General features: G+C 42.8%; 1 protein-coding gene across 1 annotated transcript in view; it reads right to left on the bottom strand.

Annotated features, from left to right (window-relative positions):
* Positions 1-20,148, bottom strand: part of TMEM145 (transmembrane protein 145) — a 123,035-nt gene that overhangs the window by 41,822 nt on the left and 61,065 nt on the right. Inside the window, exons 2-6 of the mRNA XM_068243077.1 lie at positions 15,536-15,610; positions 6,591-6,668; positions 6,427-6,513; positions 6,218-6,319; positions 4,310-4,394 (exon numbers count right to left, since the gene is read on the bottom strand). Coding sequence (XP_068099178.1) covers positions 4,310-4,394; positions 6,218-6,319; positions 6,427-6,513; positions 6,591-6,668; positions 15,536-15,610 — 427 coding nt within the window. The remainder of the gene's footprint in view (positions 1-4,309; positions 4,395-6,217; positions 6,320-6,426; positions 6,514-6,590; positions 6,669-15,535; positions 15,611-20,148) is intronic.

The raw sequence follows: 20,148 nt of genomic DNA, 5'->3' as shown, positions 1-20,148 counted from the left end.
CGGTGAGGTAACCGTTAAGCAAGTGCTCGCGTCCTCTGTTTCATGTTTGTCTGTCGATGGTTAGTTAGGTGTGCTTGTCTCTATTGTGCTTATCACGTGGAGACCACGCATAACCGCGTGCACTGTTGCGAATGAGTGCGGTGTTCGCGGTTAGCTAGCGTTTGTTATTTTCCGTATCTCCTTATTGTATTATTTGCTGTGCCTTTGCTACCCTCGTATTCTATTCTGATCTGCCTTGTGTCACGTCTGGCGATCGCACCTCTCGCGATCGCGTTCCTATTTCATATCTGCTGTTGCGTGTGCGCGGTCACGGGGTGACGACTGGATTGGCGCACACACATACAACCTGTCCCTTTGCTCAATTTCATTCGCAATCGCCTCTCTTGCGATTGCGTTCTGCGCTTCGTAAATTCCTGTCTGGCACTTGTGGAGGTACAGAGGATTGGTTCCTCTGCACTCCCCAGCGCCATCTGCCGACAGGAATTTCCCTTTACAGGTGCGTAGCACCTTTTGCTGGGTGCCTGCAAATATACGCTTGTGGAGGATTTCCGCCGTGTCAGCGCACGCGTTGTGCGCTGATCACGGAGAAAGTTCCACAATCGTTACACTCATTACCTCCCACACTCCCCATTTTTTTTTTTTTTTGTAATTAAAAAAAAATTAAAAAATTTACAATTAAAAATAATACATAAATAGTTACCTTAGGGACTGAACTTTTTAAATATTTATGTCAAGAGGGTACAACACTGTTACTTTATAAACTATGGGCTTGTAATTAGGGATGGACGCAAAACTGAAAAAAATGCACCTTTATTTCCAAATAAAATATTGGTGCCAAACATTGTGATAGGGACATAATTTAAACGGTTTTATAACCGGGACAAAAGGGCAAATACATTTCATGGGTTTTAATTACAGTAGCATGCATTATTTAAAAACTATAATGGCCGAAAACTGAAAAATTAATTTTTTTCGCACATTTTTCCTATTTTCCCATTAAAACACATTTAGAATAAAATAATTCTTGGCATAATGTCCCACCTAAAGAAAGCCTAATTGGTAGCGGAAAAAACAAGCTATAGTTCATTTCATTGCGATAAGTAATGATAAAGTTATAGACGAATGAATGGAAGGAGCGCTGAAAGGTGAAAATTGCTCTTGTGCTCAGGGGGTAAAACCCCTCAGTGGTGAAGTGGTTAAACAAAGCACTATGTCCTGCTATTCAGCTTCAAATCCCCATCCAAACTGGAGATAACAGTATCTTTGTTTACATTCCAATGTTGATACATGTGTGTGTCTCTGTCTCTGCTTCAGGCACACACACAGTACAGAACAACTCCTTAGATTTTAATATATAATAAAAAGCAGTAAGAATAAAATGCAATGGCAGCTTTTAGGGCAAGAAAAACTACACTTTGGAAACTTGTAATTTGCAGAAAGACAATATTACTTGTGCACAAAAGCAAATATGATAACTGAATGAATAATAAAAAGTAGAAAAACACATTTTTATTGAATGTTATGTCAGAGTTTCAGACCACTTTAAAAATGTGTTTAATATACTCTAAATGTTATTTCCATCATAATTGATATATTTCTTATTTTTAAATGTTTAAATGAAGGGAAACTAATAATGATTGGAAGGACCAGCGTGGTCTGAATTTTAAAACTTTGCCTTTTGCTTCTGTATTTTGGTATCAGTGACTAGGGGGCGGGATTAGGGATGTATCTTAAACTATACCTCAAAAAGTTGGTAATGTTACTGGTATTCTACTACTGACTTCCCCAACCTATACCCCACACTAATGCTTCCCTACCTAGGTCTAACACTAAACCAACCGACAATAAAGTGCTTGAATTGAATGGCAATGACCCTGTAACAGCTTTCAAGTCAGCACACTATTAGACTGTAATATCATAGGGAGTCATAGGGAAACATGGACATTGCCTTGCATATCAGTTGTCCTTTCAGTTATTGACAGCAGCTGATATTTAACTGACAGCAACTGATATATTTCACAATATTGTCAGAAATGGAAGGAATCATTGTAAGAAGTAAATGGTGAGCTGACAGGGAGGTAGGTATGTAATATTCATTTGCAGGCACATTGTGTTTATTTTAAATAATTTTACTCAGTTCGGGTTAACTTTAAGGCACCATATAGTGTTAAATGTAATGTCCACAGTGTGATGTCCTGACAAGTTGCTATGGATTTTGTACACAATCCCTGGTCTTCATATCTACCTTGCTTCAGCCCCAGAATTCCACGGCGTGGAGCTGAGGTTGATTTGTAGAAGAGCTATGAAGACAACCTCAGCTTGTGGCTGTTTTGCTTGGCTCGCTGCCCTGTGCTCTGTCTGTCGCCATGACTGCATGCCTCACAATGATGGGAGGCAGGCGGTGCAGGGCCACACATGAATGGCTCACTAGTCAGGTACATCTTTACAGGCGTCAGATGTTTCCTCACCACTAACTCAGGCAGGGAAGTAAATCTGTGCTGAGGCTGAGCGCACACAGGCTATGAGAGAGGGAGATGTCTGCCTGTGCTCAGTGTAAACTCCAGGGCACGTCCTACACTCGGATCCTGCATGGCGTACGGAATATAAATCTGCCTTCATAAAGCCGGGGGTACTTGCAATAGTTCAGCTTTAAAGGGAACCTAAAGTAAATAAATAAATAAAAAACAGTTACCTGGAGCTTCCACCAGCCCCCTGTAGCCGCCCTGTGCCCGCTTCGTAACTCGGTGATGCTCTTGTCACCCGCAGTCTGCACGTCTCCGCATCGTGCTCCCATTGCGCGCTATGCATGCGAGGTACAGGAAAATCTCTATTGCGCAAGTGCAGAACACTCCCAGCGACGGGAGCGCGATCCAGGATGCGCGGGGCTGCACATGCCAGTGGCCATCGACTCACTGAGTCATCCAGCTGAAAGAGGGGGGCTGCAGCATTGCTCAGTGATGGCGCGAGCAAAGCATGGCTGCAGGAGGCTGGTAGAAACACAGTTAAGTTAAAAAAAAATTTCATTCGCTTCAGGGCCCTTTCACACTGGCACGGTGTGTCGCAGCAATTTACTGGACTGCTACCGCAGGGCAATGAAAGTCTATGGGTACTTTTATATTACCTGCAGTGCGGTGCACTGGAAGTGCTCAATCTGACGCGCTTCCAAAACTGCATTAATGTGGATATCAGCGTCGACATGTAGCAGACCGGAATTCATGCAAGTCTATGCTGACGCAGGGATTTTTAAAATGTTGGCGGCGGCGTGGCGACATTGCGACGCGCATAAGCGTATTTTCACAAAATGCTTCCGTGCACTTACATATTTCCAAAATAGGAAGTGCCTGCAAGCAGGTGTCACTTCCTGTTTGGCCAGATGCCAGAAGGGGAATACTGCATACTAACAAGGTATTCCCTAAAGGCCTGTTTTTGGCAGTGCGGTGCAGAGCGCCGCACCATAAGGCTGACGCCAATCTGCAGTGTGAAGCCGGTCTGAGTTTCCCTTTAAAGTGAACCCCCAGACTAAAAATCTACTCAGCAGCACTGAAAAGGCTTGGTGTTTCTTTAACAGTTTCATAGCATCAGAACTTTGTTTTTCTTACCCAAGCCTCATTTTAGCTGCACAGAAGAAAACTGCCCGGGCATTTTTCCCCTGATGCTGTGCAAAGCATGATGGGATTTCTGATGTTGTTGTTCTTGTACTGCTGTTTTGGCGCATTTTTTTTTTTTTCAATTTAAGATTTGTGCAATTATAGCGATTATTTAATGTGCCATAGCAGACAAAAACACAATGGATCAGCCCAGGAGGCCTTTATCAAGACCTAGAACACTTGATAAAGGCCTCCTGGGCCGAAACGCTGTGTTTTTGTCTGCTATGGCACATTAAATAATCGCTATAATTGCACAAATCCAGGTTGAGACCCGTTCTTCTTTGTCCTTATTCCCTGGCCAGCTAGCTGCACATGTACATTTTACCAGCAGTTAGTGAATCTGCCCTAAAGAGAGCCAAAGTGAAGTATCTAGTAAGTTCAGGACTCTCTGAACGAGGACTCTCTGTGCACTACCATTTAAGTGTAATCCCCTTGCACTGTGTGCACTAGCATTTAAATATTTCTTTGTTCTTCTACCCTTTGGCTTTGTTTCTCTGTGTCCATGTGCTTCATTGACGCTACATTGCTGAGATGACCCACTCATATTCATGGGTTAGGAAAGATGTAAACGCCCCAGTATGTAACCCCATGATGTCTAACTAAGCCTCTGGTCCGCTGCACAGGAAGACACACAGTGAGATGAGGGACTTGTTGATACTGACCGAATTCATCTGCAGAGAAGTGCCTGGTCCAGAAGGACTTTCCATTGGTCAGGGTCATCTCATACTCTAACTGTAAGCCGTCCCCCTGTGGCGAGAGAAAGCGTTACAGAAATAGTGGATTTCTCATTTAATGAGCCATTTGCATTGATCCCCAGAATCCTCAGGGCTCACTGTGTAATTTTTGTTTCAGTGTTAGATTGGCCTTTAAAGGGAACATGAAGTGAGAGGGATTTAGAGGCTGACATATTTATTCCCTTTTAAACAATACCAGTTGCCTGGAAGCCCTGCTGATCTATTTGGAATCAGTACTGTCTGAATCACACACCTGAAACAAGCATGCAGCTAATCCAGTCAGAGTTGAAGTCAGAAACACCTGATCTGCTGCATGCTTGTTCAGGGTCTATGGTTTAAAGTATTAGAGGCAGAGAATCAGCAGGACAGCCAGGCAACTGGTATTATTTAAAATAAAACTAAATGTCAGTCTCCATATCCCTATTGCTTTAGTTTTCTTTTAAAGATGGCAGCCTCCATAGCACTTATTCAAAAGTTTAATTATTATTCCTGTAGTTTAGATGTAAACACTCTAGGCAAAGCCTGGACATACTGTATATAGAGAACATGTTAAACGCTGATGGCATGAGTTACTCTAAAGGCCAATACCCCCGCCATGACTTATTGAACAATTTTTTGCGACAAACTATTTTTTAGAGATATTGTGCAACATCGTGCTTCACGATGCACGCCACCCGCAGCAATCATTCGCTTTTGAACAACAGCAATGCTGGATTAAATCGTGGAGTATTGTTATGATCCTCATTGACTTTCGTGGGTTTTGCTGTGACTATGTTAAAGATCGTTTACACAATCATTCATTTATGACGGCGCCAACGACGCTTGCAGTTTTGGCCAGATGAATCGGGGGAATGTCTATTTACATGTACAGCGCTGTGATCGGCAGCAGCGCTGTACTGGGGACAGCCGTGTGACACGGCAGTACCCCTGGGGGACAAGAGAGCGATCGGCTCTCATAGGCAGAAGCCTATGAGAGCCGATTGCCAGGATTGGCCGGCTGGGGGGTGGGAGAGTTTAAAAAAATAAAGAAAGAAAGAAATAGTAAAAAATAATCAAAAAATAACATAAATATTGATTAAAAAAACAAACAAACACTGGGGGGGGGGGGGGCGATCAGACTCCACCAATAGAGCGCTCTGTTATTGGGGGGAAAAGGGGGGAGGATCACTCCTCTGCTGTGTTGTGTGGCCCTGCAGCTTGGCCTTAAAGCTGCAGTGGCCAATTACAGAAAAAACAGCCTGGTCTTTAGGGGGGTTTAGCACTGTGGTCCTCAAGTGGATAATGTATTTACATTAAACCGGTAAATAGCGTTTTATGATCGGCGGAACGGTGCACAATTTTTCAGTCTGCGCCATTTTTAACTGTATGCAGTTATTTATGTGCATGGCACTGTACATACACATGACTATCTCATCATGTCACATGTCACCTTGGTTGTCCTTTAAAGGGCAACTGAAGTAAGAAGTATATGGAGGTTGCCATATTTATTTCCTTTTCAACAATACCAGTTACCTGGCAGCCCTGCTGATCTACTTGGCTGCAGTAGTGTCTGAATAGCACCAGAAACAAGCATGCAGCTAATCTTGTCAGATCTGAAAATAATGTCAAAAACACCTGATCTGCTGCATGCTTGTTCAGGGTCTATGGCTAAAAGTATTAGAGGCAGCGGATCAGCAGGCTAGCCAGGCAACTTGTATTGCTCAAAAGGAAATAAATATGGCAGTCTCCATATCTCTCTTACTTCAGTTGTCCTTTAAATGTGCCTCCTCCCATCCAATCACAACTGAGGGCGCGTCACTTAGAGTACCCATGCAATGAAGACTAGAGATTCCTCACCCCACACTTGCTCAGCGCTATGTACCACCATCTTTCCCGCACAGAACGGAAGCTCCGACCACTATTGCAGCTCAGGTAGCTCTGCCCATCCTCCTTTGTCACCTGGGAGAAAACGTCACATTATTAAGAGCCAGAGTGAGGCGAGAACAGAATTAAAACAGAAAATAACAGTTTAGCCAGAATTCCCTGAGTTTACAGCGAATTCTTACCAGACAGCCAGACCAGACGTATTGTGTCGTCAGGTTAATGACCTGATTGTTCTCTGGTCGAATCACAGACTCCTTCATCAGGCAATCCTGAAGAAAAGAGGACCTGTTGTCACACAGAAACCCTTCCACTGATAAAGCCAGAAATCTTGCCAGCGTCAACTCACCTTGTTGCCATTCTTGTACACGGCTGGCCACTGAGATGGGTCATCGAAATAGAGAAGGATGTTCTGGCAGCATTTGGCCTAAAGAAAGAGATAACCCTTCCTGTTACCACATGAGACCAATACCTGAAGCCACATGGAGACCACAGCTCTGATGGGCAAGTAGGCTTTGCTGAACAATCATATAGATAAATAGTGTCACATTTTGGCAGTAAAATACAAAAAATGATTGTCAAGCCAAAAGCACCAGAGCATAAGGGTTGGCACTAAATGCACTTAATTCAGCAGACATACAAGTGTATTGTAGTGTTCTAACGAATATGCACCTCTATAAGCCATACAGATCATCACCATAAGAATTGCAAATCCAGGTACCAATCCTAATTCTATAAAATCCACCGCTTTATTTCATCCTCAATACATGACAGATACAGATTGCATGTGTGTAGTCTGTCTGACAGCCGTTTTGCTGACTCCCCCACTTAGTCAGAGGCCACAAGTTACCTCCATTGGTAACTTGCAACTTGTTGTGGCTTCTGAGGAAGTGGGGGGAACCTGCGCTATGCATATAACCCTGCAGGCGCTTGCTCGTGCAGGGTCATTTGTAGACTGGGTTGGGCAATCTACAAGTGTAAAACTGGCCTTAAAGTGCACTAAGGGCTCAGACGCACTAAAAGGGCTTTTCTGAGCGCTTGTGATTGATTAGCTGCGATTGCGTTTGTTTTTTCGAGTATACGATCAAAGAGATTTTTACACGATTTTTACCGCGATTTTAATGAACGTGAATGGGAGCAATTTTTGAAAAGCGCTTATAGTGTGTCTGAGCCCTTAATCCTCACTTATGCTTTAACCTCCTTAGCGTTCTGGACGAGCTGAGCTTGTCCTGTAACGCCGCTGCGCACCGCTCCGGCCCTGTTGGGCCGATTTGCACAATCACCGCCAGGCTGCGCTATGGGGTGGATCGGGACTACCTGTGACGTAACGACGTTCGTCGCCATGGCGATGGGGGAAGCCCTAAAGGAAATCCTGTTCAGAACGGGATTTCCTGATGGGCATGATCGCCGGCGGCGATCGAAAGGGTGGGAGGGAGGGAGCAGGGAGGGGGGAATCATGTAGCTAGCGATAGGCTAGCTACATGATCCAAAAAAAAAAATTGGGCGAAAAAACCCTCCCACGGCCGCCCAGCAGGTTAAACACAATGCACATTATGCAACTTGCGTAGCTTGGGCTAACTAACTACGTGAGCTATCAGTGCAGTGTAAAACTTTGTGAATACAGTCTATAGTGAGATAAAAATAGGTAGATATAGCACTACACCTACTATGTACATGTCTAATGCTAAAGGTACACACCATGCAATTTCCCATTAGATTGACGGGTCGAACAGATAATTTCCAACATGTCCGATCTGCTCCCAAAAGATAATGGGATCAATTTTCAGATCACTACTGTACAAAATCAATCCCGTTATTGTATAGAGCAGATCAGACATGTCTGAAATTATCTATTCGACCCATCGATCTGATAGAAAGTTGCATAGTACCTAGCATTAGGTCCCTTTTTTATTGCAAGGGTTAATAAACCATTTTTGTTATCTATGCTAATAAGACTGTGGGACAGCAGTGCTTGCAGCTTTCCTGAAAAGTAAACAGAAGCCAAAACACTTTTTAATCTGACTCAGGCCTGGTGCACACCAAAACCGCTAGCAGATCCGCAAAATGCTAGCAGATTTTGAAACGCTTTTTCTTATTTTTCTGCAGCATTTCAGCTAGCGTTTTGCGGTTTTGTGTAGCGGTTTTGGTATAGTAGATTTCATGTATTGTTACAGTAAAGCTACTGTAACAAAAAACGCCTGGCAAACCGCTCTGAAGTGCCGTTTTTCAGAGCGGTTTGCGGTTTTCCTATACTTAACATTGAAGCGGAAACGCATCCGCAATCCAAAATCTGCAGCAGCCCGGGAGTATGCGTTTCTGCAAAACGCCTCCCGCTCTGGTGTGCACCAGCCCATTGAAATACATTACCCTAGCGGATCCGCACCCGCAAGCAGATCGCAAACCGTAGCGGAAACGCTCCGGTGTGCACTAGGCCTCAGAAAACACTGCTGATAAGAGTGGGCTGTAAAGATCACAAGCTAGTATTTCTCTTGTTTTGCAGCTAAATATAGTAGATTTTACGTCACAATGGCATGAATGCTGTTTAGAATTCAGTCTTAGTAATTCAGCCATTAAACTGAAAGTAAATTAAGACTGCAGGAAAGCTCTGTTTACCATTATTGGAACACAAACAATTCATTATCTTACAAGTTTATTTTCAGTTCAGGTTTGCCTTAAGGCCGCACAGCTTGAATACAAAGCTCTGTATCTCTTCATCCCCTCCAAACCGTTCCTTCCCAGATCAGACAGAAAGATGACCCTTGATGTGTAAATTCACAACGACTTTCTCTGAAAATGATTATGAAGCTTGCTATCAAACAGCAGATTGTCAATGCAGCGGTACAGGCCAAACGCAAACAGCCAGATGGGCCTTTTAAGTCTCTGAACTAAACGAGAAAAATCCAGGTTTTCCCAGCTATAAACAGCAGAACTGTTTTTCGTTTCTTGTTCTTTGAATTGTATTTCCCTACATAAAAATGTTTTGAAGGGTCTTGTTTATAAAGGAAATGAGACATGGAAGGGTGGCATCCCCTGCTCCACATGTAGAAATTGATGCCATCTATGGCTGGAGTGGCTGGATAGTGTAATGGTTAAGGGCTCTGCCTCTGACACAGGAGACCTGGGATCGAAGATCGGCTCTGCCTGTTCAGTAAGCCAGCACCTATTCAGTATGAGACCTTGGGCAAGACTCCCTAACACTGCTACAGCCTATAGAGCGCGCCCTAGTGGCTGCAGCTCTGGCGCTTTCAGTCCGCCAGGAGAAAAGCGCGATATAAATGTTCTGTGTTTGTTTGTTGTTTGATCTATAAAGGATTCGTGCAAACCTTCTCACCTCTGCAGTTGTAATCTACGCCCTGTTTATGTCCTGTTAAAGTCAACCAAGCACCATTTTTAGCACCCAGGGCATCGCAATAGCACATTCAATATGCATACCAACAATGTGGCTCATTAATAAAATACATTTCAATTTTGCCTTTAAAAGTTTAGCAGAGGAATTTATTATCCTATTTCCTCCTACTTCCCTGGCCGGCAGGACCGCAGAAGTTTCAGGCAGATAAGGACTGATGTAATTATTTTATTACAAACATTAGCACAAAGCAAACAAAAAGCTTTCATCAGCAGTGGGTGGGCAGATTGGACACTGTGCTTCAAATAATTTACAGAAGTCACAGATGCAATCTTCACACCATCCCATGGATAAATAATGGACAGCTAGAAGGGGAGGGGGGGGGGCATGGCAGCTCCTATAGCTTTTAGAAACCAGGAAAAAAGTGGTGCTTGGTTCCCTTTAAGCCTGCCAGGGCGTAGGCTTTCAACGTCCACATTTGCGTGAAACCCTGTTTCCATCACTTTTGGCGATCTTGCAACGCTGCGGGCCGCTTGCTGATACTGACAGCACAGCTTATGTATCTCCATCAGAAGCCAATTACATTGGCTCCTGTCCTCGTGATTACTGTGAGCCAATCACAGTAATCACTGTTTATTAATCGGAAAAGATGGCTATGGTCCATAAGAGGCCAGAACCATCCGGTCCCAAAAGCGTTAGAGCTCTTTTCCACTAACTGCACTGTGTTCCGATCCAAAAATGGGATTTTCCAGCACTCAGGAAATCATACTGTAATTGCGGTGCCAATTTCACACTTCGGCGATCGCGTGCGATGCAATTTTTACATAAACGCAATCACACTGCTTGCTTCAGTTTATCTGTGATTGTGGTTAGGTTGTAGTCTACAGTATGTGAGCGCCTGAAAATTGCATAGCAAGTGCAGTGCTATGCGATTTTTGATTTTAAAATTCACCTATGCAGCGTGAAGCCCCGCCCCTGATCCCTCTCCTATGGAAATTGCAATCAGGCCATACATAACACTGATCAAATCGCATTTGGGGAAAAAATCTGCAAATCGTGGTGGGAATACAGCATTTAAAAAAAAATGTGTTCCCCCTATTGCAGTAGAAAAGCAGAATCAGTTAACCCTGTGCACACTCGTATGCAAATGCTTTCATGCAAATACACCCTGCACACCAACCACCCAGAAACCGCTGCTATCCCCACAGCGAAGGTAAAAGCAGAGGTAATTGTTGGCAAAATAATGCATTATTTTGAATAGTCACATATGCCGCAGTGTAGAGGCTCCACTGAGTGTGTCCTAACTCTGGCCCTATAAGATGCATAATGCAACATTCAGGCTATACACCTCCATACATTTACTCATTCATCTCCAGATACCTCATTCATCTCCAGATACCTCCTCACAGGAGACCCTTTTGTCCTCTAGCAGGTCACTTCCTCTCACTCTCGTCCTCCAGGACTTCTCACAAGCTGTCCCTCTCCTTTGGAAATCTCTCCCACAGCCTGTCCGTCATGCTTCGAGACTGAAAACCTTCAAATGTACTCTGAAAACACACCTATTCAGACAAGCATATCATTTGCTATAGGTAGCATTGGAAATTCACTGCCCCATCCCCTGTGTTGCCTTCCCTATTGTTTCCTCCCCACCACCCTCTAGATTGTAAGTGGGTAAGGGATGGGACCTCCTCTTTTATTGCTGTAATTTACCATATGAACATGTACCAACTACACATTAACTATGTATGTATGTATTTGTACTTGTACTATTGATTGTCTCATGTATATATGTTTCCCAATATTTGTTTCATACTAAGATTAGGAGCACCTATCCTAATGTCCAACCTTGGGACATATAATGCATTTAAAATGTTTGCATTTTTTTTTGGCTAACGAATAGCTAACGAATACTTCTGCTGTAGGGTTAACAGTGATTCCTGGATGGTCGGTCTGCAGTGCGTATTTGCATGATAGCATTTGCATGTTAGTGTGCAAAGGGTTAACTGATTTTGCTGTTTGGCCACACCCCCTTTAGCACTTCCAATTTACATTACCTGATTGCCTTTCCTTGAGTAGATAAGCATGGATTCTGTGTTTTTCTTGCAGTGGAAAAGGGCCTTTACTTGTGAAGTACTTCTATACACAATAGAAGTTTTGCCAAAAGATGCATTTCTGTGCAAAACTATAAAATCCAACAGGAAGCATAGCAAGCTGCCTGTAAGAGAACACTTCATTTTTTCCCTACCCAGCCAGTTGGCAGCTGTAATCACCCATCAGCCACAGCATTATAGACACTGACAAAATAAGTGAACAGCATTTTTTATCCAGTTACAGTGGAACCTGTCGAGAGGTGGGATATTTATGTTAGTAAGTGAGCTGTCAGTTCTCGGAAGTAATGTTTTGGAAGTAGGAAAGTAGGACACCCAAAAATTGATGGCCAGATGACAACAGGTCTTGTGAAGTGTTATTTGTTTGCATTGATCAGTACCTAACTAAAGTGTTACATAGTTAGTTTGTCGAAAAAAGACATCTGTCCATCAAGTCCAACCAGAAGGGGTTCCAAGGAGGAAAACCAGTGAACCAGCAACAAGGTCATGGATGCCCAAAGCTTACTCTGGTGTGTAGGGAGTAAAGACTAGCTGATTTGGTCCCATGGGAGAGCTACTATAGCAACAACTAAAAACTTAATGCTGGCCATTTGAAAATGGTGCCAGAACTCAAAGAGCAGTTTGCTGCATATGGGGCTGTGTATAGCACAAATTGGCTATGCTGTCTTCAAAACCACCAACAATGGGCATGTGAGCGTCACAACTTGGCCATGGAATGCTGGAAGAAGCCATTTGGTCTGAACAGTCACATTTTCTTTGGCCTGCAACTTCCCTAGATTTCAATTTGCTCAAGTATCTCTGGGATGTGCTGGAAAAGTCTTATGGAAATTCTGCCGCTAACGTCTTGTTGACAAATATCAAAAAACATCTTCGTAGGTGTTTTGAAGGCATAAGTCGCATCTACACAATATTAGGCAGGTGCTTTAAATGTTTTGGTTGATCAGCAAAGTCTTCTAAAGACACTTGTCAGTTAGATTTCCTACAGACCGTAACAGGTTTTTAGGATGTAAAGTCCGTGAAATCATTAACAGGAAATCTCGTTGCGGTGACCAACGGAAAGTAACTATCTCTGGGCCAAGAGTGGACAGTTTCTGCTGTTCATCGGTGGAACCTAATTGTGTACAGATAAGAAGACAGGCTCTTATGGTCACACAAGCCTTGTACACATGCTAGATAGATGGTCCTCAGCCGATGTGGGCGATAGGGCCAAGAATCTAGCACGTGTACAGTGGCTTCGTCGAGCCAGAGCATCTTGGCCGAACACATTGTTCTCCTCCTCACCCCTCCCGCTCCTTTATGTGCCATACGTTGTCCCACCTACCTTCTCTGAAGAAACAGTATACATCGCTATCCTCTAATGATTCCTGAACCCTGAGGGCGACAGTACTCATATGTACGTACACACCTTAAGGCCCTCATTTGTCTATACACTTCTATAGAGTCTTGGCTACCTGTAAATCAGTACTTTTAAAATACAGTTTTTACTATGCAACTATCAGTCCAGATGGTCCTTTACTTACAAACAGGTTCAGTTCCGGGAGATTGTAAGTTAAATTTGTTTGCAAGTTAGTCCTGTGATATACCGTACATGGCGAAACATGGATAGGTGGACAACTCTGGATTTGAACATATAGTAAAAAATGTGTATTGTACTTTGAGGCTTCTTTTACACTTGTGCAGCGCAGTGAAACCATGGCATGGCAGCCTGCCATGTGATTACCGCATGAATCAGTATTTTCAATGACCGTGCAGCAGAGTGCACTCACAGGGTTCAGTGACGTACTCCCTGCTGGATAGGAAGTAAGTTACACGGATTCCCATCAGTGTGCCCATGGGGGCCACGCCCCACACTCACTGTGTCGCCATAGACTTGCATTAATGCATAGACCGTGCGGTAGGCGGATGTCATTGCCGCAGCTATGTGGCGAATTAACTACTTCCTTCACATCGTGTAAGTATGAAAGTCTCCATAGACTTTCATCAACTTAGCAGCCTCTCACAGTAAAATAGCTAACCGCAACGCCATACTGTAAAAGAGGACTCAAAGTGTATTATCTAGTCCCACTGTATCATGTATCTATGCCTGTGCAGACTTCACTTCAGCACCAGGGGCGTAGATACACGTTCCTGCCCGTTTGCAGCGGCGCGACTTCCCACCCCTTCTCCACGGCAGGGAAACGATCGGTGAATAGGAACATATGCTTCCAAAGCTGATCAAAGAGCCCATAGTAAATGAGCACCGACATCAATGAGATGCCTTAGTCATTTACAAACTGATAGTAAAAACACAGTTTTACACTACATCTTGTGTACTGTTCAATACACAGGATAGTGTGGGGACATTTATTGGCCAACAATTTCAAATACACCTACATATATTAAAGTAAATAAAAATAAATCCCCCATTAATTTCAGCCCCTTGTATCCCCCTCCCCTATAGTTTCCAAAATAAAATACTTGTAAAAAAAAAAAAAAAAAAAAAACAGTGACAACATAAAAAAATAAATTCCATAAAGTTACATTTTCAATATGTATGTCATAAGAGTATATCACTGTTATTTTTGCAAATTAGGGCTTGTAATTATCGATATAGTATAAATAAACTTAAAACGGAAGAATACAACTTTATTTCAAAATATAATATTGTCGCCACACATTATACTAGGAACATAATTTAAATGTTGTAATAACCGGGACAAATGGGAAAATAAAACGTGTGGGTTTTACCAACAATCGCACATTTATTTTACTATAATGGCTGAAAACTAAGAAATAATGATTTTTTTTTCATTATTTCTTTTTATTCCCTTTACAAATGCATATAAAATAAATAATTTTAAGCAAAAAGTATCACCCAAGGAAAGCCTAATTTGTGGCAAAAATAAAACAATATATAGATCATTTTGGTGTGATAAGTAGTGATAATGTTATTGACGAATGAATAGAAGGAGCATGAAATGTGAAAATGTTTGGTCTGGTTTTTAGGGGGAAATAACCTGTGGTGGGGAAGATGTTAGACTACTTACTGTATAACAATTTATACAATACTGTAACATTTAACAACAAAAATGTAATAAAAACAGTATTTGATAAATATGTAAAAAAAAAATTGTTTGTATCTCTGAAACGTTGTAACTCGAGTCATTGCAGAGCAGTTGAGCGCTGTGGATACGTGGCAGCTATGCACACGTAACACTCAGACTACCCCTCTGGTCCTTCTTTTCTATGCTCTATATCCTAGGTTCTCAACATGCGGTACGCGTACCCCAGGGGGTACTTCTGATGGGTCCAGGGGGTACTCGGGCTTGATATACTTACCAAGAATAACAAATTTAGAGATTTAGAAAATTATAATTCTTATTTAAACAACATCAAATTAGTATTTTAGCTAATTAAAAGCAACAATAAATGCTTGCACATTGTTTAGAACCAATTATCATGTACTACGATTAAATATATATTTGTCAAGGGGTACTTGTGATCATGTTTACTATGCTAGGGGGTACTTGGTGAGTACAGGGTTTTAAAAGGGGTACACACTTACAAAATGTTGAGAAACACTGCTCTATATGGTATGTATGCCTACTCTATGTATATTCTGTACCTATGTATAGTCTACTGTTTACTGTTCCATCACTGACCCTCTATGTGCCAAAAATAACTCCGGGTACAACCCCTTTTGTACTAAATTAATCCTGATTCTGATTTGTAACTAGAGGACTGCCTGCCTGTGTGGAATGTGGAATGAAGAAGATGCTGTCCATAATCACATGAAGTGGCAACATAGAGGCTCCTGGGAGAGCTCTTTTATCTGGGGTGTAAACAGGTGCGTATGCTTACCTCTGGATACTTAAATCTGAACTCGAGGCGCCCGTAGTCTGACAGGAAGCAGAACCGTGTGAGAAAGACCCAGTCCTAAGATGAAAGAGAATTAAACATGTCAAATATGATATAAAATAATCATGGCATTTCACATTACCTCTTCTGATCCAGTCTCCCTGAGAAGTACTTTCTCAGATATATCATCATAAATGCAACCTGTGCCTCTCCTCGCCTCTCATTCCCTATAATTGCCTCTCTGACTGCCACTCACAGGATTTCTCATGCGCCTCTCCCCTCTTCTCTCTTTCTCTCCCTATCTGTTCAACATTCCCTAACCTTTAAAACTCACCTCTTCAAGTAAGTATACCAAATAGGACGTTAATCATTACTGACCCACTAATGTTTCCTCCTCAGCTATAAAATAACACATTCAATAACATCTTACACAGGCTCTCTTTTATCATTTTAATTTATCACCTATACAACAACAGGCTCTCTTTTATAATTTTAATGTATCCCCTATACAACTGTTCCAGGTTATTTGCTCATTGTCAGTGCAAGTTATGGATTTTTATAACTCTGCATGTGGTAGGCCTTATGAGAGTAGTAGTATGGGCTAGTCGGTTAAACTATGTACACCCAGAGCACCCAAGATTGTATATGTAGTGAGCTTAAAATCAAACAAACAAACAAAAAACAGCCAACTACTAAAAACTAGGTACCTTGAAGTTTTAATATTTTCAGTAGCAGTAGCAGAAAAATAAATATGGTGTGGGGGTAGGAAGTTGATATAGATATACTGTATACTATATATAGATACATATTGTTCGGACCATTAGACGCCCCGGGACCATAAGACGCACCTAGATTTAGAGGACAAAAACCAGGGGAAAAAATATACTAAACCTGTATGTCCATGCTGCAGGGGCGTCTTCTCCCCCCAATTATTATGTTCCCTTGTACCTCAGGTCCACCAAGTACCTCCTGTGTCCCCCCTGTGTCCTCCTCTGTCCCCGTGTCCCCCTCCTGTGTTGTCTTCTGTCCCTGTTTCCTCCTATATCCTCCTGTGTTCTTCTCTGTCCCCCTGTGATACCTTCTGTTCCTCTGTGTGCCCTTCTGTCCCTCTTTGTCCTCCTCCGTTCCTTTGCGCCCTCTTCCTTTGTCCCCAGACATACTGAAGCCGAATTCCTGCAGAGGTCTTCTGCCGCCAGCCTCTGCTATTGTGAGTTGGCAGCTGACCACGGTGAAGGCAGCATCAGGCAGGCTGTGGCTTGTGCAAGAGGATCCCACAGAGAGCCAGAGGAGAGAGGTTCCAGACAAGGCTGCTGCTGATTGGTGTGCAGCCCTGTCAATCACAGCTGCCCGCTACGTTACTGGCGCCGATGGTCTTGCAGGCGGAACTACAGGGACGTTATAGGGCAAATCACTGAACTCGCTTTGTAACTAAGCGAGTTCACAGTGATTGGCCCAATGAAGGCGCCGTGGTCCCTCCTGAGAGCCCATCAGCTCTAGTAACTTAGCGGTTCGCAATGTGGAGGACAGTGCTCTAAATTGTTGTATTTGGACGATCACGCACTGACTTTTTCCTCACACCTTTATCTATATATATAAAATCGGATGTATGTGTGTGTGTGTGTGTGTGTGTGTGTGTGTGTGTGTGTGTGTGTGTGTGTGTGTGTGTGTGTGTGTGTGTGTGTGTGTGTGTGTGTGTGTGTGTGTGTGTGTGTGTGTGTGTGTGTGTGTGTGTGTGTGTGTGTGTGTGTGTGTGTGTGTGTGTGTGTGTGTGTGTGTGTGTGTGTATGTATGTGTGTGTGTGTGTGTGTGTGTATGTGTGTGTGTGTGTATGTGCCGCGATCACGCGAAAACGGCTTGACCGATTTGAACGAAACTTGGTACACAGATCCCTTACTACCTGGGATGATAGGTTCTGGGGGTCTCGCGTCCCCCCTGCACACCTGGGCGGAGCTACAAACAGCAAATCAGATTCCACCCATTCAAGTCAATGGAAAAAATGTAAAAGGCTGCCATTCTCACAGTAATCAAGCCAGAGTCCCCACACATGGCACAGTTGGTCACTTGGTGACCGAGGTTACAAATCCAGGAAAAGTGGGCGGAGCATAAAACAGCCAATCAAATTTCAGCCGTTCATTTTAAATGGGAAAATGTAAACTGCAGCCATTCTTAGACTGTTAATCGCAGGGTTCTCAAACTTGGCACACTTGGTCACTGGGTGAACGTGATTAAGATTCAAGAAAATGGGTGGAGCCTACAACTGCCAATCAAAATTCACCTATTGATTTTCAAGGGGAATATTTAAACTGCTGCTATTCTTACACTTTTAATGGCAGAGGCTTCAAACTTGCTACAGTTGGTCATTGGGTGACTGGGGTCCAAATTCACTAAAGGGGTGGGGCCACATACAGCCAATCAGAGTTCCTTGGTGGATAAACTGCTTCCATTCACACATTTTTGATGCCAGGAACCTGACAGCTCACAAACTTGGTCATTGAGTGACTGTGTGTCAAGGTTACAAAAAGTGGGCGGAGCCAAAACAACTTTTACTGGGAAAATATAAACTGCAGCCATTCTTACACCGTTAATGGCAGGGTTCTCAAACTTTGCACAGTTGGTCATTGGGTGACAGATTAAGATTTTGGAAGGTGGGTAGAGCCTACAACAGCCAATGAAAATTCACCTTTTGATTTTCAAAGGGAATATTTCATCTGCTTCTCTTATACTGGTAAAAGCAGATGCCTCAAACCTGGTACCGTTGGTCACTGGGTGACTAGGGTCCAAATTCAGGAAGGGGGCGAAGCCACAAACAGCCAGATTTGTTTATTTTTCAATGGAAATATACAAAGTATTGATACCAAGGACCCCAAAGCTGATAAACTTGATAATTGAGTGACTGTATCTCAAGGTTAGAAAAAGTGGGCGGTGCCAACAACTTCATTTTTTACATTGCAGGGTTCCCAAATTTTACACAATTGGCCACTGGTTGACTGGGATGAATATTCAGAAATGTGGGTGGAGCCTAAAACAGCCAATCAAAATGTACCTATTGATTTTCAAGGGGAATATTCACATTGCTACCATTCTTACACTGTTAGTGGCAGAGGCCTCAAACCTGATACAGTCAGTCATTGGGTGACTGGGGTCCAAATTCACTAAAGGGGTGGAGCCACAAACAGCCAATCACATTTGTTTGATTGATTTCAGTCCTACTGTTATTGGCAGAGTTCGCAAACGTGACACAGTTGGCCACTGGGTGACTGGGACTAATATTCAGAAAAGTGGGTGGAGCCTACAGCAGCCAATCAAAATTCACCTTTTGATTTTCAAGGGGAATATTTACATTGCTGCCTTTCATGCACTCTTAATGGCAGAGGCCTAAAATCTGCTACAGTCAGTCACTGGGAGACTGGGGTTTAAATTCTGAAGGGAGCGGACCAAAAACAGCCAATCAAATTTGTTTAATTTCAATGGTAAAATGCAACTTATTGATGCCAAAGACCCCAAAGCTCATAAACTTGGTCATTAAGTGACTGTATGTCAAGATTAGAAATAGTGGGCGGAGCCAAAAACAACTAACTTTTTACATGGGGAAATGTAAACTGCAGATTTTCTTACACTGTTAATGGCAGGGTTCTCAAACTTCACACAGTTGGTCACTGGGTGACTAGGATTAATATTCGGAAAAGTAGGTGGAGCCTACAAGAGCCAATCAAAATTCACCTATTGATTTTCAAGGGGAATATTGAAACTGCAGCCATTGTCACACTGTTAATAGCAGAGGCCTCAAACCTGCTACAGTCGGTCGTTAAGTGTATGGGGTTCAAATTCAGTAAAGGGGCGGAGCTAAAAACAGCCAGATTTCTTTGATAAACTGCTTCCATTAGCACAATTTTGATGCCAGGAACCCAAAACTCACAAACTTGGTCATTGAGTAGTGACTGTGTGTCAAGCTTACAAAAAGTGGGTGGAGTTAAAAACAGATTTATATGGGAAATTGTAAATTGCAGCCCTTCTTCGCTGTTAATGGCAGGGTTCTCAAACTTAGCATAGCTGGTTACTGGGTGACTGGGATTAATATTCAGAAAAGTGGGTGGAGCCTAAAAAAGCCAATCAAAAATCACATGTCACTTTTCAAGGAGAATATTAAAATTGCTGCCATTCTTGCACTGTTAATGGCACAAGCCTCAAACCTGGTACAGTTGGTCATTGGGTCACTGAGGTTCAAATTCAGAAAAGGGGACAGAGCCACAAACAGTGAATCAGATTTCTTTCATTTCATGGGAAAATACAAATTCTTGATGCCAAGGACCCCAAAACTCACAAACTTGGGCATTGAGTGACTCTGTGTCCAGGTTACAAAAAGTGGGCGGAGCCAAAAACAAATTTCACTGGGAAAGTGTAAACTGCAGCCCTTCTTACACTGTTTATTTCAGGGTTCCCAAACTTTGCCCAGATGGTCACTGAGTGACTGAGATTAATATTCAGGGAAGTGGGTGGGGCCTATAATAGCTAATCAAAATTCACCTGTTGATTTTCAAGTGGAATATTTAAATTCCTTCCATTTTTACACTGTTAATAGCAGATGCCTCAAACCTGCTACAGTTGGTCATTGGGTG

Source organism: Hyperolius riggenbachi, chromosome 6 (genome assembly GCF_040937935.1).
Source record: "Hyperolius riggenbachi isolate aHypRig1 chromosome 6, aHypRig1.pri, whole genome shotgun sequence".
NCBI classification, from domain to species: Eukaryota; Metazoa; Chordata; class Amphibia; order Anura; family Hyperoliidae; genus Hyperolius; species Hyperolius riggenbachi.
This window is presented reverse-complemented; position numbering and strand designations above follow the sequence as displayed.